Source organism: Macaca thibetana, chromosome 20 (assembly GCF_024542745.1).
Source record: "Macaca thibetana thibetana isolate TM-01 chromosome 20, ASM2454274v1, whole genome shotgun sequence".
NCBI classification, from domain to species: domain Eukaryota; kingdom Metazoa; phylum Chordata; class Mammalia; order Primates; family Cercopithecidae; genus Macaca; species Macaca thibetana.
Window position 1 is genome coordinate 73,186,412 of NC_065597.1, and position 17,140 is coordinate 73,203,551.

General features: G+C 54.6%; 1 protein-coding gene across 4 annotated transcripts in view; it reads right to left on the reverse strand.

The window, feature by feature from the left end:
• Positions 1-3,797: 3,797 nt before the first annotated feature.
• Positions 3,798-17,140, reverse strand: part of TBC1D24 (TBC1 domain family member 24) — a 253,197-nt gene continuing 239,854 nt past the window's right edge. Inside the window, exons 2-9 of one of the 4 annotated variants that reach the window (XM_050774335.1) lie at positions 12,340-13,419; positions 11,730-11,747; positions 11,068-11,226; positions 10,044-10,107; positions 9,588-9,683; positions 9,029-9,251; positions 8,546-8,714; positions 3,798-7,808 (exon numbers count right to left, since the gene is read on the reverse strand). In XM_050774335.1, coding sequence (XP_050630292.1) covers positions 8,560-8,714; positions 9,029-9,251; positions 9,588-9,683; positions 10,044-10,107; positions 11,068-11,226; positions 11,730-11,747; positions 12,340-13,304 — 1,680 coding nt within the window. In that variant the 5' untranslated portion in view covers positions 13,305-13,419 and the 3' untranslated portion in view covers positions 3,798-7,808; positions 8,546-8,559. Of the gene's footprint in view, positions 8,715-9,028; positions 9,252-9,587; positions 9,684-10,043; positions 10,108-11,067; positions 11,227-11,729; positions 11,748-12,339; positions 13,420-17,140 lie in introns of all 4 variants that reach the window. The other 3 variants (XM_050774336.1, XM_050774334.1, XM_050774337.1) reach the window with 3 other exon arrangements.

The following is a 17,140-nucleotide window of genomic DNA, read 5'->3' on the forward strand; positions in this document are numbered from 1 at the left end:
CCACCCAGGGGGACAGGGGTCACCACCGCAGCCCCTGCCCGTCTCAGACCCTGACCCATTCGTTCAGTTCCCTGAGCACCTACTATTGTGCCAGGTGCTGAGTGAGGCCCCTGCCAAAGACAAGTTAGAGTCCCGCAAGACCTGGCGGCCCACCAGGGGGCAGTAGCATCCCCAACGGCACAGCCAACGCTACACCAGACACGTGGTTCCTAGAAGCAGCGGGGACAAGGGAAGGAGGTGCTGGGACTAGCTCAGTGGGTCCCAGAAGAGGTGATCTCTGAATTAGGACTTAAAAGATGAAGAGAGGGCATAGAGCAGGGGAGAAACTGATCCAGTTTGTATTTAAGTAAGTCAGAGACTGGTCGGGTGCAAGTGGCTCATGCCTGTAATCCCAGCACTTTGTGAGACCAAGGTGAGCGGATCACCTATGGTCAGCAGTTGGAGACCAGCCTGGCTGACATGGTGAAATCCTGTCTCTACTAAAAATGCAAAAATTAGCTGGGCGTGGTGGTGTGTGCCTGTAATCCCAGCTACTAGGGAGACTGAGGTAGAAGAATCACTTGAACCCAGGAAGGGGAGGTTGCAGTGAGCCGAGATCGTGCCACTGCATTCCAGCTTGGGTGACAGAGCGAGACTCTGTCTCAAAAAAACAAACAAACAAACAAACAAACAAAAAAAACCAGGCTGGGCGCGGTGGCTCACGCCTGTAATCCCAGCACTTTGGGAGGCCGAGATGGGCGGATCACGAGGTCAGGAGATCAAGACCATCCTGGCTAACATGGTGAAACCCCGTCTCTACTAAAAATACATTTTAAAAAATGAGCTGGGCATGGTGGCAGGCACCTGTAGTCCCAGCTACACGGGAGGCTGAGGCAGAAGAATGGTGTGAACCCGGGAAGCGGAGCTTGCAGCGAGTGGAGATCGTGCCACTGCACTCCAGCCTGGGCCACAGAGCAAGGCTCCATCCCAAAAAAAAACAAAAACAAAAACAAACAAAAAAAAAAAACATGAAAACGAAACCCGGCCGGGCGCGGTGGCTCAAGCCTATAATCCCAGCACTTTGGGAGGCCGAGACGGGTGGATCACAAGGTCAGGAGATCAAGACCATCCTGGCTAACCCAGTGAAACCCTGTCTCTACTAAAAAATACAAAAAACTAGCCGGGCGAGGTGGCGGGCGCCTGTAGTCCCAGCTACTCGGGAGGCTGAGGCAGGAAAATGGTGTGAACCCGGGAGGCGGAGCTTGCAGTGAGCTGAGATCCAGCCACCGCACTCCAGCCTGGGCGACAGAGCGAGACTCCGTCTCAAAAAAAAAAAAAAAGAAAGAAAAGAAAACGAAACCCAAAGCCATAAGATAGAGAGGAATGGGGAGCAACTACTTGCTGGGGACAGGTTTTCCTTTAGGAATGGGGAAATGCCATGGAACTAGAGGTGGTGGATGCCCAACACTCTCATTCATGCACCCACCACCTCTGTCTGGGGTCATTGAAATGATTGGATAGTATGTCAATTTCACTTCAATTTTTTTGAAAGGACAATGAAACAGTTTCATGGCAACCTAGAGGGGAGAATGTGCCCCGGACACCTGCCACAGACTAGGTCCAGGAAGCAGCCTGAGGGAAGGCTGGTGGTAGAGGCAGCAGGAGGGGAGGGGGCGGCACTGCCTGGCCAAGCTCTGGGCAGACACCAGCCCCACCCTGAGCTAGCCTGCAGGAGGAAGCAGCCCGGCGCCCCACCTCCCAGGCCAGAGTGCTCTGCACGCCGCTCAGGAACAGTCTTGCCCAATTCTGGCCTGAGTGTATGTCCTAACGTCAACCACAAGACAGTCCGTGCACTTACAGTAAGTGGAAGAGTTACTGCAGGGAGCGTGGTGGGCGGGGGAAGGGGCTGTCCCACCACCACAGGCCCCAGGAACACACCTGAAAAATCTCCGATTGCCCTGAACACACAGCAGCAGCACAGACCGACCCAAAGGGGCTTCAGTTCATTCTGCAGTGCTGAGCGCTCCTGCCCCTTGAGGCTGACAGTCTTCAGGACAGGGGGCGGGGAGACCAGCCAACCCCTGTCTCAGGTGCTGTGAAGCTAGAATGGGGACCCAGCCTCGGCAGAGAGCTCAGGGAAATCCTGGGAGGGATGCTGGGGCCCAGGCATGAGGAGTGGCAAACAGCACATGCAAAGGCCGGGAAGCAGAGGCTCTCAGTTCAGAGGAACTGAAAGAAACCTGGTGCCAGAGAGCTGTGGCTGTGTTGGGGGCCAAGCTTCCTGCCAGGCTAGCAGACCAGGAGGCCTCTCAGACCCGGGAGTGGCCTCCGAGCCGCTGCCCCAACAGTCCGCTGAAGGCACTGCAGGAAGGTGTTCAGAGAAGCAAAGAAAGAGGGCTTGGCAGGAAGGGGCCACCCCCGTGGCCAGTCTGGGGGAGAGGATAGAGTGGACAGAGGCAGCTCACATGACGGCAGGCAGAGGTTCCGCAGCAGCTGCAGGGAGGACCCCCAGCAGCCTCGGGCTCACTGGAGGAACTGGACAGGGAGGGGCCATCTGTGCAGGGCTCAAAAGAAAAAAGGCATTCTGTTTTTCTTTGTATTATACGGATCCACAATTAAACACAAGGTACTAGAAAAGACATGTGGCCGGGCACGGTGGCTCACCCCCCTGTAATTCCAGCACTTTGGGAGGCTGAGGCAGGAGCTAACTTGAGGCCAGGAGTTAGGTACCAGCCCGGCCAACATGATGAAACTCCGTCTCTACTAAAAATACAAAAATTAGCCGGGCATGGTGGCAGGCACCTGTAATCCCAGCTACTCAGGAGGCTAAAGCAGGAGGATCCCTCAAACCTGGGAGTTGGAAGTTGCAGTGAGCTAAGATCGCACCACTGCATTCCAGGCTGGGTGACAGAGCAAGATTCCATCTCAAACGAAAAAAAAAAAAAAAGAAAAGACATTCATTAATATTGACGTGACCGGGCACGGTGGCTCACGTCTGTAATCCCAGCACTTTGGGAGGCCGAGGCAGGCGGATCACAAGGTCAGGAGATCGAGACCATGGTGAAACCCTGTCTCTACTAAAAATACAAAAAATTAGCTGGGCATGGTGGTGGGCGCCTGTAGTCCCAGCTACTCGGGAGGCTGAGGCAGGAGAATGATGTGAACCCAGGAGGCGGAGCTTGCAGTGAGCCAAGATTGCGCCACTGCACTCCAGCCTGGGCGACAGAGCAAGACTCCATTTCAAAACAAATATATATATATGCAAACTTCCAAAGGAAATACTCATTTTGAAATTCTGAATGAGAAAGGTTGAGTTTGCTTTTTGATACTCGGTTTTACACATGACATTATTATTTGTTTGTGGAGATGGAGTCTCCCTATGCTGCCCAGGCTGGTCTCAAACTCCTGGCCTTGAACAATCCACCCACCTCAGCCTCCTAAAGTCTTGGGATTCCAGGTGTGAGCCACCACAGCAGGCCTTGCCAGGGATTCCTGATGAGGCGTCTGATGCTGATTCTTCACGGCGGCTCCTCTAAGTCTCCCTAAAACTCTGCTGAGTGCAGTTGTCCACACAACAGGCACTAGGAACAAAAGAAAAGACAGATCAGGGAATGGTGCTGTTCTCACCAGCCATGGCTGCAGATGTGGCATCACGTACCTGTTGCCTCAGCGGAGAGGCTCACTGGTGACCACAATGCGCAGATGCGATCTTGTCAACCTAGCGCTCCCCTCTCTCTTCTGACATCCTGGAGAAGAGGCGTCCAGGACTTCCCATCCCTCTAAGCCTTCTCATAGCAAGTTATTCCACAGTGACCTTCTTTTACCAGTTCTCAATTTTATTTAGGATTCAAATTAACACCAACCAAACGTATCACTAAATCACTTATTTTCACGTTTTCAAAGTTGGATTGCGCTGCAAATCCATACATTTGTGCTCACTACACATTATTTTTTTATTACATTCATTGAGAGGCTCCAAAGCATCAGTCCAATAAACATTTTTCCAGTCCGATAACCATCCTTCATAAGAACTAAGAGGTAAAATTATTCACACAGCTCTTTTTTCCCTTTGATCCTTAGCTCATAAGCTTTTGAGCAAACGCCAATGTTTTTGCCAGTTCGTGTTGTCTGTGCCTTATCACAGGTCACATGTCTACAGAACACGGTATTCAATGACTTTGCTTCCTTGGTCCCAAGCAAAGGTGTTGACAGATTCCATAGTTTGGTAAAATGAGTGAGTCTGCAACTGTGGAAGGCATTTTGTTTTTAGCAATGAATCGCATTACATTGTACCTAACTTCTCAAGCACAATCTGATATTAGGATGATGAAGATAATTCTTAAAAACTCTTTATACCAGATTATTTTTAAAAATCCACATACTTTTCTACTTAACATAGATGTTGTAGGGTGAAGAGCCTGTGAGGCTTGTTTGGGACTCCTGCTTCATTTATTAATTTCTCCATGCAAACAAGACATTTAGGCTGAGAAAGAGAACCAGCAAAAATCCAGATGAGCTGGGCACAGTGGTTCATGCCTGTAATCCCAGAACTTAGGGAGGCAGAGGTGGGAGGAGGGAGGAGTGCTTGAGCCCAGGGGTTCAAGACTAGCCTGGGCAACATAGCAAGACTGTTCTCCACAAAAAGGGAGAAAAAGAAATCCATATGAACCCAAATTTGAGGCAGGTGCTATACTGCCTAATTAGTGGCCATTTGGGTTTTTTGACCAGTGGTTTTGTGAGTTTGATGATATTCTGGACTTAGTAAAAATGTGAGAAAGTAAATAACTGTAAAAATTAAATGGATTCCTGGACAGTGGGAAAAACGGGGCAATCTCAATAGGCCTGTGGTTTAGTTAACAGCAATGCAACAATGTAAATTTCTTTGTTTTGATGTTGACATGGGGGAAGGTGAGGGTCCATGGAAACCCTGTACCATCTCTGCAACTCTTCTGCAAATCAAAAATTACTTCAAAATAAAAAGGTACACAACCAAATTATTAAATATAAACTACTCAAGGATACTGCAAAGGCTTTATGGGCTCAGAAAGTGGATAAGAGAAATATGAAGGCCTCTGAAATCTTCAAAATTTTTTAAAACAAATTCCACTGAAAAACTCAAAAAATGAAGTACGCGGCTTACAAAAATAGAAAAAATGAAAATACTTTAATTCATTAAAACTCTGAAAAAATTCAAGTACAAATGACTTGCTCTCATAAGTTCTTTTGTTTAAACTGATTTTCTGAAGCCCCAAAGGCATATAATCTGCTTTAATGAATTCATTTAAATAAACTATTTTAAATTAGGTTCAATTGTTGTTTTGAAAATAAATGTTAAACACTTATTCAGCACAAAGTGGTCTATTAAAAAAAATTTTTAAATAGGCTAGGCGCAGTGGCTCACCCCTGTAATCCCTGCACTTTGGGAGGCTGAGGTGGGTGGATCACAAGGTCAGGAGTTCAAGACAAGCCTGACCAACATGGTGAAACTCCGCCTCTACTAAAAATACCAAAAAAATATTTAGCTGGGCATGGTGGCGTGTGCCTGTAATCCCAGCTACTCAGGAGGCTGAGGCAGGAGAATCGCTTGAACCTGGGAGGCGGAGGTTGCAGTGAGCCGAGATCCGGCCACTGGCCTGGGCGACTCCGTCTCAAAAAAAAAAAAAAAAAAAAAAAAAAGGGCCGGGCGCAGTGGCTCACGCCTGTAATTCCAGCACTTTGGGAGGCCGAGGCGGGCGGATCACAAGGTCAGGAGCTCTAGACCATCCTGGCTAACATGGTGAAACCCCGTCTCTACTAAAAACACAAAAAAATTAGCCGGGCTTGGTGGTGCACGCCTGTAGTCCCAGCTACTCGGGAGGCTGAGGCAGGAGAATGGCGGGAGCCTAGGAGGCAGAGCTTGCGGTGAGCCGAGATCGCGCCACTGCACTCCAGCCCGGGAGACAGAGTGAAACTCCGTCTCAAAAAAAAAAAAAAAAAAAACTAAATAAATGTTTGAATGTTTCTAAAAACAAATAAGAATTCATTATGCAATTTTATCAAATGTTGGCTTTTTTTTTTTTTTTTTAAAACAAAGAATGGCTACTCCATAGGCAGAGCAGCCACTTTTGGCTAATTTTTAACATCCAAAGCTAATAAATAATCAAGAAGAAATAGAGAACATTAACAAAATAAATTATGTTCTATTTGGGAATGCCTAATATCAGATAATAACAAGTATAGTGATAAGAATAAAAAAGATAATAATCACACATACCTTCTAGGTTAGAAAAGTTAGGAAAAGAGATTAAATTTAAAGAAACAACATTTTGCATGCACACAAAAAACAAAGAACTTCACTCATGATGTGGAAATCATGAGCCAGCAGCAATCCGTCTTCCTGGTCCAGATCACTGCAAGGCCAGGGTGGGGCCCCCCCGGGCAGCCACGCAGAACCTACTGGACTTAACTCGCCAGAAAAGTCACCACCCAGTTCAGGAAGTTTGCAGAGGGAAACCTACAAATGGTCCTCGGATATGACTTCCCTGCTCCTGGAGGGCTCCCTCTGGAAGAGGCTTGCAGCATTCCAGTCATAGAATGTGGGTGAGCACTGCAGCGGGCAGCCTCCCACACCTGCTTGGCTGTAGGCCCAGGAAGCCCCCGGAGGCCCCTGGCTGAAGAGATCAGACTCAGCTTGGAGCCCTGGAGTTGATGCAGCAAGACCATGCTTAATGAACACCAAAGCTGGCGGTACAGATGAGGGCCTTGGGGACTCAGGCGGGGGCCTGGAGGGCTGCGGTGGGCTGTGAGATGAGTGGCGACTTCCCTCCCATACCTCTCCCGGAGAGAGGGATTCACCCTGTCCCCCTGCGAGCCTCTCAACAGTCCTGTGAGGAGGACAGCAGGGCATGGGGACTGGCCCCATTTCACAGTTGGGGAAACTGAGTTCCAGATGGGTTTGTCAGCTTGCCCAAAGCCACGCAGGGTTCCCGGTCCTTCCTCCTGCACCACTGTGGGCCCAGTCAGAGGCTACGTGAGCAGATGGTCAGGGGAGGCTGAAGCCTCATGGGAGGAGCAGGCAACGGTGTGGGGATGGACAGTGGCACGGTGCAGGGGACTCCAAGTGGCACTGGCTGGAGACCAGCAGGGACGGAAGTAGGGGCAGGACTGCTGGTACCTGTATCTGTGACCCAGGCCTCCATGGTCCCAGAACAGCCACTCGGGCCTCCACTTCTCCCTTCTCCCCTCCGTGGTGGCCAGACCCTCAATACCAGCTGAAGGAGGTCACAGGGCACGGAGGGAGGTCACAAGGCAGGGGGCTGCCCCCTACAGTGCCCAGAGGCAAGGCCTCCCTTGGCACCTACCTGTGTCTGGCCAGTGCAGGGCTTAGGCAGGGCAGGGGCCCAGGGGCCCAAAGGCTGTAAGATGAGAGAAAACCCTGACACGTGGCCAGCCACAGCACCACAAGAAGGACAGAGGGGGGACATGCATCCATGCAAGGTGGCCAAGGAGGTACTGGGTGGCCAGGGCCTGGGGAGGGCGCAGGGCCTGGTGCAGAGAAGCAGCTGGGGATGAACTGAGATGAGCATGCCACAAAGAGGGGCTTGGGCGTGACCTTGGGCCCCAGGTCACTGCAATGACAAAGAGGTGAAATGGGCAGCTGCAGAGGCTACAAGAACTCAAGGAGGCCTGGGCTGGAACGGAGGGGGGCTGAGAAGTCCCCTGGGTCCAGGCTTCTCTGGGCAGACCCCTGGAAATCGAGCTTGCTGGTCTGGGTCGGTCCCTGAGGGCCTCTCCCGGGGCCACCTCTTCAGATGGGAACACGCAGGGAGGCCCAGCAAAAGCTTCAGGCTCTGCAGAAACACAAGGACATGTGACATTCCCTCCAGCTCCCACCCTCCCTGGGGGTGGAGCCCAGCACAAATCCCACCCTCCTCCTCCCACCCAGCAGCTCCCAAACGCAGCCCAGGGGAGCCTCAGAGCCGGCCAAGCAGGGTTACTGAGAGAGGTGGCCCAGGAGGCCTGGGGAGGGAACTGGGGCAAAGGCCCGGGACAGGAGGTGGGGTCCGCCAGGGGGCAGGCCCAAGGGTGCCAGTCTTTTCTCAGGATCTACTCTGGGATTCAGTCGCCAGTCAGCCAGGCTGCAGGGCCCTGCTGGGGAGGGTGCGATGCTACGCGGCACCAGCAGGGGGCACCACAAGCCCACCCTCAGCTGCACGTTCCCGCTGCCATTCCACTCCCACCCCAGGGGCTCAGGCTGCATAGAGAAGCTCAGGGGCAGCAAGACCCAGACACTCCCAAGGCCTTGGGCTAAGGAAGCCTCCAAAGAGGAGGAAGGTACTTCCTATGCCAGCTCTGGGTGGGGCTGGGGGCACTGCAGCCCCTCCAGCTCTGACCCAGATGCAGGTGGACTGGGGAAGCCCAGCCCAAACCCCAGGTAGAGGCAGCAGCAGGTCCAGGCAACGCCAGGCTCGGCCACGGGGCCCTGCTGTCCCCCAACTCTGCCCACCACATGGGGGGTCTCATCTGCTCTCTGCTGCCCAAGGTGGCAGCCCAGCCTTGGCCCACCACCCCACCGCGGCTCAGTCACCATGGCATAGGCTGTCACTGGGTGTCAGGGTCCTGGAAGCCCCAGGCCTCCACAGCAGCGATGAGGAAGTTCTCGGAGCAGAGGGGCTGGTTGTTGAAGGTGTCACAGTGGCTTGTGCGGCCCCGGTTCAGGTCCCCATCAATGTAGAGCGCCTGGCCACCTCCTCCCCCTGCAGGATGCTCAGGTCAGTTGTGGTCTGACTGCCCCATCAGCACTGCCCCAGGCACCTCACCTGCTGTCCCAGCTGTCCTGCCCTGCACAGGCCTCTCTGAAACCGCACAGACCCTTGACCCTCCATAGCCCCCAGGACTAGCTGTCCAGGCTGGTCGCTCCCTCCCAGCTCCCTCTCACCCATCGTGCCTGGTCCACCCCGACACCCAGGGCCTCTTCTCTGCCACCCCGGTCAGGGAGGGCTGGGTGCAGCAGCTTCAGCTGCCCGGACCCCCACACCCTCATCCCAGGGCCCCGTCTGCTGGCACTCACCCACGATGAGGCAGTCGCTGCCCCCCGCCATGAACATGGACTCGGTCTTGGAGGGCAGGTTGAAGTGGCGAGCAGCCAGGAAGGGCGAGAGGCGGTCGGCAGGGTCTGAGGAGGCGGAGTGGCTGAGCGGGGCGGTGGGCTCGGCAGCCGTCAAGGGTGGGGGCTTGGTCAGCTCAGGGTGCTTGATCACCACCCACTCGTAGCGCTGCACCTCAGGCTGCAGCTGGGGTGGAAGTGGAGCATGAGGAGCTGGTGCAGGCACTTGCAGGACCCTCTGCCCCAGAGCCACAGCCTGTTTCATCCCCCGAATCTGCACCCAGAGCCCAAGGTGGGTGCAGCCCGAGCCAGGGGCTGGGGAGGTGGTGGCTCGAGCAGATAAGCCCCCCTGCCTCGGAGCAGCGCGTGGCTGAAAGATCAAACCCGAAGCACACATGGTGATGACGCTGCTGGGTGACTGCCATGGTGACATCAAACAGTGTCCCCAGGGCAGGCGGGTGCTCCCAGAGCAATGCAGCTACAGGGTCTGCATGGGGGTTGGGGGGCACTTGGCCCCACTCACCCTAAACACAAAGCATTCTCCGGTCCCAAAGAAGCCCAGTTTGCCTCCAAACTTATTTCTCTCACTCCAGTCTGTGGACAGGTAAGCACCACACACCTGGGGGAAAGGTCTGGGTGAGGCTGTGCCCACAGGCCCCCAGGAGCGTCCCTGTGCTCCAGCCTACTCCAGCCCCACCAAGTCACAGGTGGGGGTGCAGGCATTGCCGTCTCCCACCCCCACCCCAGGGCAGGGGTTGCGTAGGCAAGGCAGCGTGCGTGCACCCTGCCCCTGGCTTGGGGCTGGCAATAAGGGTGGGCGGGGGCTGTGTTGGGGATAGTCTTATTTCCCCTTGTGACCCTGAGCGTGGGATGAGCCCCATGTGCTGGCCACACCCACGCTCTAACTCTGGCTCCAGCCCAGGAGGCCTAGGCTCCGGAGCCCATCAGAGCCAGCCCTGGCTCCCGGGTCCGTGCTCACCTCCTTCTGCGTGGTCTTGATGAGCAAGAGGGTAGGCTCATGTCCTTCACACTGGAAGTAGAACCTGGCGTAGAGACACGCATGCCAGCTGTCACCCTGCACACCCTCCCAGCTGCCTCCTGCAGCCTCCACTGGCCCCGGCTGTCTTGGGGCGGAAGACCTGGGAACTGTGCTTCCTTCTCTCTGGGTCCCGACAACACCCTCACCCAGGTGTTCTTCTCACCTGGCCCTTTTCTGCCATCCCCAGGACAGCCTGCCCTGGTGTGACTCAGGGGAGAGGCCTGCAGCGGAAGGCCCCAGTGCAGAGCCAAGCGCCAGGGGCTGGGGAAGTAGGAACCAGAGGAACAGGTCCCCGCGGTGGGGAGGTTTGGCTCATCCTCGCAGCCCAGGCACGTGGGAGCCAAAGATGCCCGTGTCTGCCAATGTGGCGCCCAAAGCTTGGCTTGTGTCCTTGGCAGGGCCAGGAGAAGTGGCTCCAGCTATGCCAAAAAGCTTGAGGCGTTGTGAACCTGTGAACGGTGCCGGGTGGGGGCTGGACCAGCTCTGCCTACCTCACCTCCAGGTCATCCCAGGCCCAACCCAGAGCTCCCACGGCCACATGCTGTCCAAGGCTGGAGGGAGGCTCCCTGGTTGCACCTGGCAGCGCCACCCTGGAGGGCAGCAGGCCTGGGGTCCCTGACAGAGCACCATGTCGATGACAGGGTGGGGAGCGAGCACAGCCGGGACCTGCCACGCACATGGTCCCCCAACCAAGACAATGCTGTGAGCTCCGAGGTGGGGATTCTGCCTCCCTCGTCTTCATGACACCTGCACGGCCCCAAGCTGTGGCATGCCTGGCCATGACTCCCAAAGTCTGGGTGGCCTGGGGAGGGCAGAAGCCCAGAAAAGGACCCTGATTCTTAGGCCCCACAGGAAGAAGCAGGGCCTCACCAGGTGCCCAGGTTTGAGGCCCATTTCCAGCCTCTGTGGGCAAGACATGTGGCTGGGCAGCTCTGCCGCCCGCTCTGGCCCCTTGGGGTGTTACCTGGCCAGGCTGTACCCATGCTGCAGGGAGGAGAACAGCAGGAGGGGCTGGCATAGGGCAAAGCGCTCGGGGACCCAGGACCAGATGTCTCTCATCTCCCTCACGCTGACGATCTCTGAGCGGAAGTTCTCTGCATGGACGGCCAAGTGTACAAACTGCCTGAGGGGAGCAAGCAGGGGTCAGAGCCCGAAGCCACGTCCGGGGCCAGGCCATGTCTCCCAAGGTATGCCCCAGAGCCTCTTTGGAACTAAGCCCAGAGGGAACTTCTTGCCTGCTTGCCCCGGTTTAGGGCCGGGTTCTAGGTGCCCAACAGGGAGAAAGTTCCCAGGAGCCCCACCTCCCACCCGTTACAGAAGGGAGAGTGCCCAGCTTGGATGGGGACAATGCACCTTTTCTCTAAGAAATCAGGACAGAGAATGACTGCTCTGGCAAGACAAGGCTTCGGGGTGAGCCAAGCACCAGGACATAGCATGACAGAGGCAGACAGGCAGGGAGGCAGGCAGACGCACAGACAGAAGGCGCCTGAGCAGCAGTCCGGCTCAGAGGCAGCACTGCCGAAGCCAGCCCGCGAGAGCAGCCCTGGGACCCAGAGCATCAGCTGGCCTAGAGTCAGCCTGGTGGAAAGACAGAGGCCAGGTGTGCGGATGCAGTTTCAGACCTACCTTTTAGAAAGGGACACACTGAAAAACAGGAGAAAGCAACGGACATGGAGAAGAAAAATAAAACAGACAAGGAGAAGTTAGTGTGAGTACCGATCCCCCGACAGGCCTTTGCTGGCCCAGAAGAAAGAGGACTGCACGTCAACAGACCGCAGCGTGGCACCACCACAGCGCCGGCTGCCAAATGCACATAGGACACCATGAACCCCTGACCCTGCTCCCCTGGGGCTGTGCTCCAGGCAGGGAGGCCACGCCCAGCAACCACAGCAGAGACCAGCCATGGAGCCCAGAGCTGGAGGGGTGGAACAGGGGCTGCCCTGAAATAACCCTGGGAGTGGGCCTGGCCTCCCGCGATGCCTTCTGACCCCGTGGCCAGCATCAGCTTTCATCTCAGCCGCGGGCCTGGTCCCAGAGGATAGGAACCGATGTCCCTCGTCTGTGGCTGTAACTGGGAAGATCCTTCCTGTTTCAGTGTCTTTCCAGCCATGCACAGATGGGTGGGTGGACCATGGGCAGAGGCCGCCTGGAGGCCAGCAGGATGAGCTCATGCCGGACACGTCCTGCCCCAGCCCCCTACCCTGGGCGTGCCCCTCACTGGCTGCCGGGGACCTACCTCTTCTGCTTCACAGTGATGCCCTTCTGCTTCAGGGCTTTCTCGTTGGCCATCTGCAGGAGCTGGATCTCCTTGCGGGAGAAGAGGCGGATGGCGAACGCTTTCTCCAGCAGCTTCTCCGGGGACACTGTCTTGGCGATGTGTTTGACGAACGTGCGGATGTCCTGCTTCACGCTGTCCGACTCCAGGGGCTGCCCGGCCCTCACCTTGTGGAAGAACTTGAGGATGGCCAGCGCCACGCGGTACAGCACCTTGTAGCCCTCCACCAGAAAGACGTCAAAGACCCGGGCGAAGTAGCAGAGGGGCAGCTCCCCAAACAGCCAGCGCTGCCAGTCCGCATAGACCTGCAGGACGTCCTCTGACACGGCCACCATCAGCTTGTGGGCCGCCTGGCAGTACTTGTTCACCAGGTCCCCAAACGTCATGCAGGACGACTCAAAGGCCAGGAAGCTCTGGTCGATCAGCCTCCTGCCGGGGTCGTTGCAGGCCAGGATGCGGCAGGCCTTCTCGAAGCACTCGGCTTCGTCAATGCTGTAGTGCAGCAGCAGGGCCACCACGGCCGGCAGGGCGGGGCAGAAGGAGATGTCGGGGAACTGGTTGGCGATGCACAGGAGGATCTTGCGCACGGCCCCCTCACCGCGCGCATTCAGGCAGTAGCTGGGCACCTGCGTGTTGTCCACGAACTCGGGCAGCGGCAGGTAGCTGCTGCTGTGCTTGCCCACGATCTTGCCCACGATGTCGCTGTACACGCTGGCGTCGGGCGTGACTGTGCGGCAGGGAATGTCCCGGATCAGGCGCTGGTACACCTTTCCCCGCAGGGCGTGGCTTTGGGCCCAGTAGCCCTGGCGCGCCAGCTGCTTCAGTTCCTGCAGTTCAGTGCAGCTCAGCTCCTTGGGCCCCAGGTCCTGGATGGCAGCGTCCATCTTGTCTCTGTCCACGAAGCAGTTGTATCCCGGAGAGTCCATAGCGCCACTGTGCTAGGGAGGAAGCCCTGGGCTGCAGGGAGGGGAGGACAGAGCGGCTAAATCCTCCAGCCCCCTTTCTGAGGGTGTTCAGCAAACCTGTCTGCCATCTCACACTCTGCAGGATTAAAAACAACATTTTTTGCATCTGTGTTTCAAGGTTCACATTTCAAAGAATGTATTTTTTCAAATGTGGTGTTTTCTTTTCTTTTCTTTTCTTTTTTTTTTTTTTTTTTTTGAGACGGAGTCTCGCTCTGTTGCCCAGGCTGGAGTGCAGTGGCGCGATCTCCACTCACTGCAAGCTCCGCCTCCCGGCTTCACACCATTCTCCTGCCTCAGCCTCCTGAGTAACGGGGACTACAGGCGCCCGCCACCTCACCCGGCTAATTTTTGTATTTTTAGTAGAGATGGGGTTTCACTGTGTTAGCCAGGATGGTCTCAATCTCCTAACCTCATGATCCGCCTGCCTCAGCCTCCCAAAGTGCTGGGATTACAGGCGTGAGCCACCACGCCCGGCCTGTTTTCTTTTCTTTTGATACAGGGTCTCACTCTATGGCCCAGGTTGGAGGGTGGTGCAGTGGCGTGACCTTGCTCTCTGCAGCTTTGAATGGCTTGAACAATCTTCCTGCCTTAGCCTCCCGAGTAGCTGGGACGACAGGTGTCCACCACCGTGCCCAGCTAATTTTTTTTTTTTGAGGCGGAGTCTCACCCTGTCACCCAGGCTGGCGTACAGTGTCACGATCTCCACTCACTGCAACCTCTGAGCCCCTGGTTCAAGCGATTCTCCTGACTCAGCCTTCTGAGTAGCTGGGACTATAGGCATGTACCACCATGCCTGGCTAATTGTTTTGTATTTTTAGTAAAGACAGGGTTTCACCATGTTGGCCAGGCTGGTCTCAAACTCCTGACCTCGTGATCTGCCCACCTTGGCCTCCCAAAGTGTGGGATTACAGACGAGAGGCACTGCCCTGGCCTAATTTTTTATTTTTTTGTAGAGATGGGGTCTCACTATGCCCTCCAGGCTGGTCTTGAACTCCTGGGCTCAAGCAATCATCCTGTCTTGGCCTCTCAAAATGTTGGGATTACAGGTATGAGCCACTGTGCCTGGCCTTGTTTTATTTGGTTTGAGACAAGGTCTTGCATTGACATCCAGGCTAGAGTGCAATGGCACCATCTCGGCGCACTGCAACCTCTGCCTCCTGGGCTCAGGTGATCCTCTCACCTCAGCTGTAGCTGGGACTACAGTTAGGCGCCACAATGTCCAGCTAATTTTTTCTCTTTTTAGTAGAGACGAGATTTTGCCATGTTACCCAAGCTGGTCTTGAACTCCTGACCTCAAGCAATCCACCCACCGCAGCCTCCCAAAGTGCTGGGATTACAAGTGTGAGCCAGTGCACCTGGCCTGTTTTCTTTATTATTATTATTATTATTTGTGTATGTCTGTGTGTGTGTGTGTGTGATGGGGTCTTGTTCTGTTTCCCAGGCTGGCCTTGAACCGCAGGCCTCAAGTGATCTTCCCACCATGCTGGAATTACAAGTGAGAGTCATGGTACCCAGCCACATTATTTGTCTTAATCTTTGTGTAAGTATTAGAAGGGCTTCCACTTAAGACAAGTGACTGTTCTGAGAAGCCATTACAAACTTTGGAGTATACCTTCTTTTCACAGAACTTATGAAGTTACCGGAATAGGTCACACAGATTCTGAGTAATGAGAGGCTACAGATAGAGTTTCTATAAGGGTTTCAAGAGCTTGGCCCTTGGTTGGGCACAGTGGCCCATATCTATAATCCCAGCTACTCAGGAGGCCAAGGTGGGAGGACTATTTGAGGCCAGGAGTTCAAGACCAGCCTGGGCAACATGGTGAGACCCCATCTCTACCAAAAAAAGGGCCTGACCCTGCTGAAAATACCTCCCCGCTCCAGCATGGTCCACCCCAGGCTCCCAAACACCACCCTGCACCCTGGGGTCCTTCTGAAAGGGACCCCCAGTAGAAGATCACTTTGAGCAAAGAGATGCTTCGTTCTAGTTCTCTTTTTTTTTTTTTTGAGACGGAGTCTTGCACTGTCGCCCGGGTTGGAGTGCAGTGGCGTGATCTCGGTTCACTGCAACTTCCGCCTCCCGGGCTCAAGCGATTCTCCTGCCTCAGCCTCCTGAGTAGCTGGGATTACAGGAACCCGCCACCACGCCCGGCTAGTTTTTGTATTTTTAGTAGAGATGGGGTTTCACCATGTTGTCCAGGCTGGTCTTGATCTCCTGATCTCGTGATCCATCCGCCTCAGCCTCCCAAAGTGCTAGGATGACAGGCGTGAGCCACCGCGCCCAGCCCGTTCCCAGTTCTCTTTAACCAGCTGTGCGTGGTAAGAAAGTCACAGCCTATGCTGTCTCACCCTGTCGGAATTCTGAAGCCAGCTCTTAACTTTCTAAAACCACCAGCTTGAAAGCTATGCTTCGGGCAGGTGCTCCAGGGAGGAATCTCTGGTGAGGAGCAGGCATGTTTCCAGAGGGAGAGCTGGGACCTAAATGGAAGGTGCTGCAGCTTTAAAACTGCATATTTCTGGATCCAAATGAGCCAGAAGTCAAGTGGGGTGGTTGGTATTTCTCCAAGAACAGCAACCCTTGGGCTCAGGCAAACATAAAAGGAGTGGGTAAGATGTGCCCTGTGGGATTCTGGACAACAGGTGACTTCCCTGGCGCAAGGCTACTGTCCTGGGCACAGAAGTGCAAGGTTTGCTTATGCACATCAGACTAACCTTTCCGCCTGGGATGGTACAAGTTCCCGGAGTGCCACAGGGGTCTGCTTCAGCAAGTTTTGGTTAAGTGACCGGACCACTCTGGTTTCTCTTGCAGCTAGAACATTCACCTACCTATTATAAGGCAAATACTACTTTAAAACAGTTCGTGAAAGGTAAAAATCATAGTATAAAACCTATGTCTGTGAGACACTGTCTTGGGAAAGTACCTCGATACTGTGTTTCTGTGTGTGTGGTAAAATACACATAGCATAAAATTAACCATTTTAGGCCAGGCACAGTGGCTCACACCTGTAATCCTAGCACTTTGAGAGGCCGAGGCCGGCAGATCACGAGGTCAGGAGATCGAGACCATCCTGGCTAACACGGTGAAACCCCGTCTCTACTAAAAATACAAAATAATTAGCCGGGTGCGGTGGTGGGCACCTGTAGTCCCAGCTACTAGGGAGGCTGAGGCAGGAGAATGGCATGAACCTGGGAGGCAGAGCTTGCAGTGAGCCGAGATCGCGCCACTGCACTACAGCCCAGGCGTCAGAGCAAGACTCTGTCTCAAAAAACTAAAAAATAAAAAAAATTTACCATTGTAGCCATTTTTTATTTCTTTATTTTTTGAGACAGAGTGCCGCACTGTCATCCAGGCTGGAGTGCAGTGGCGCAATCTCAGCTCACTGCAACCTCTGCCTCCCTGGGTTCAAGCGATCCCCCTGCCTCAGCCTCCCGAGTAGCTAGGACTACAGGCATTTGCCACCACTCCCGGCTAATGTTGTATTTTTAATAGAGACGGTTTCTCCATGTTGGTCAAGCTCGTCTCGAACTCCCGACCTCAGGTGATCCGCCTGCTTCAGCCTCCCAAAGTGCTGAGATTACAAGCATGAGCCACTGAAGTTGATTTTAATATATCCCACTGGAAAAACCTTGCCTACAGCAGGACTAGGCCTCAGAAGAAAAGAAACCCTTAAGACCATTGATTGGTTTGCTTTGTCCTGGGAGGGAAGGCGGCGAGGGCTCCCCCCTTCCCTGGTCCTGAAGGCCAGGCCGACAGGTCCACTCACATGCGCACGGCCATGCTCACACTGCACGATCTTCCA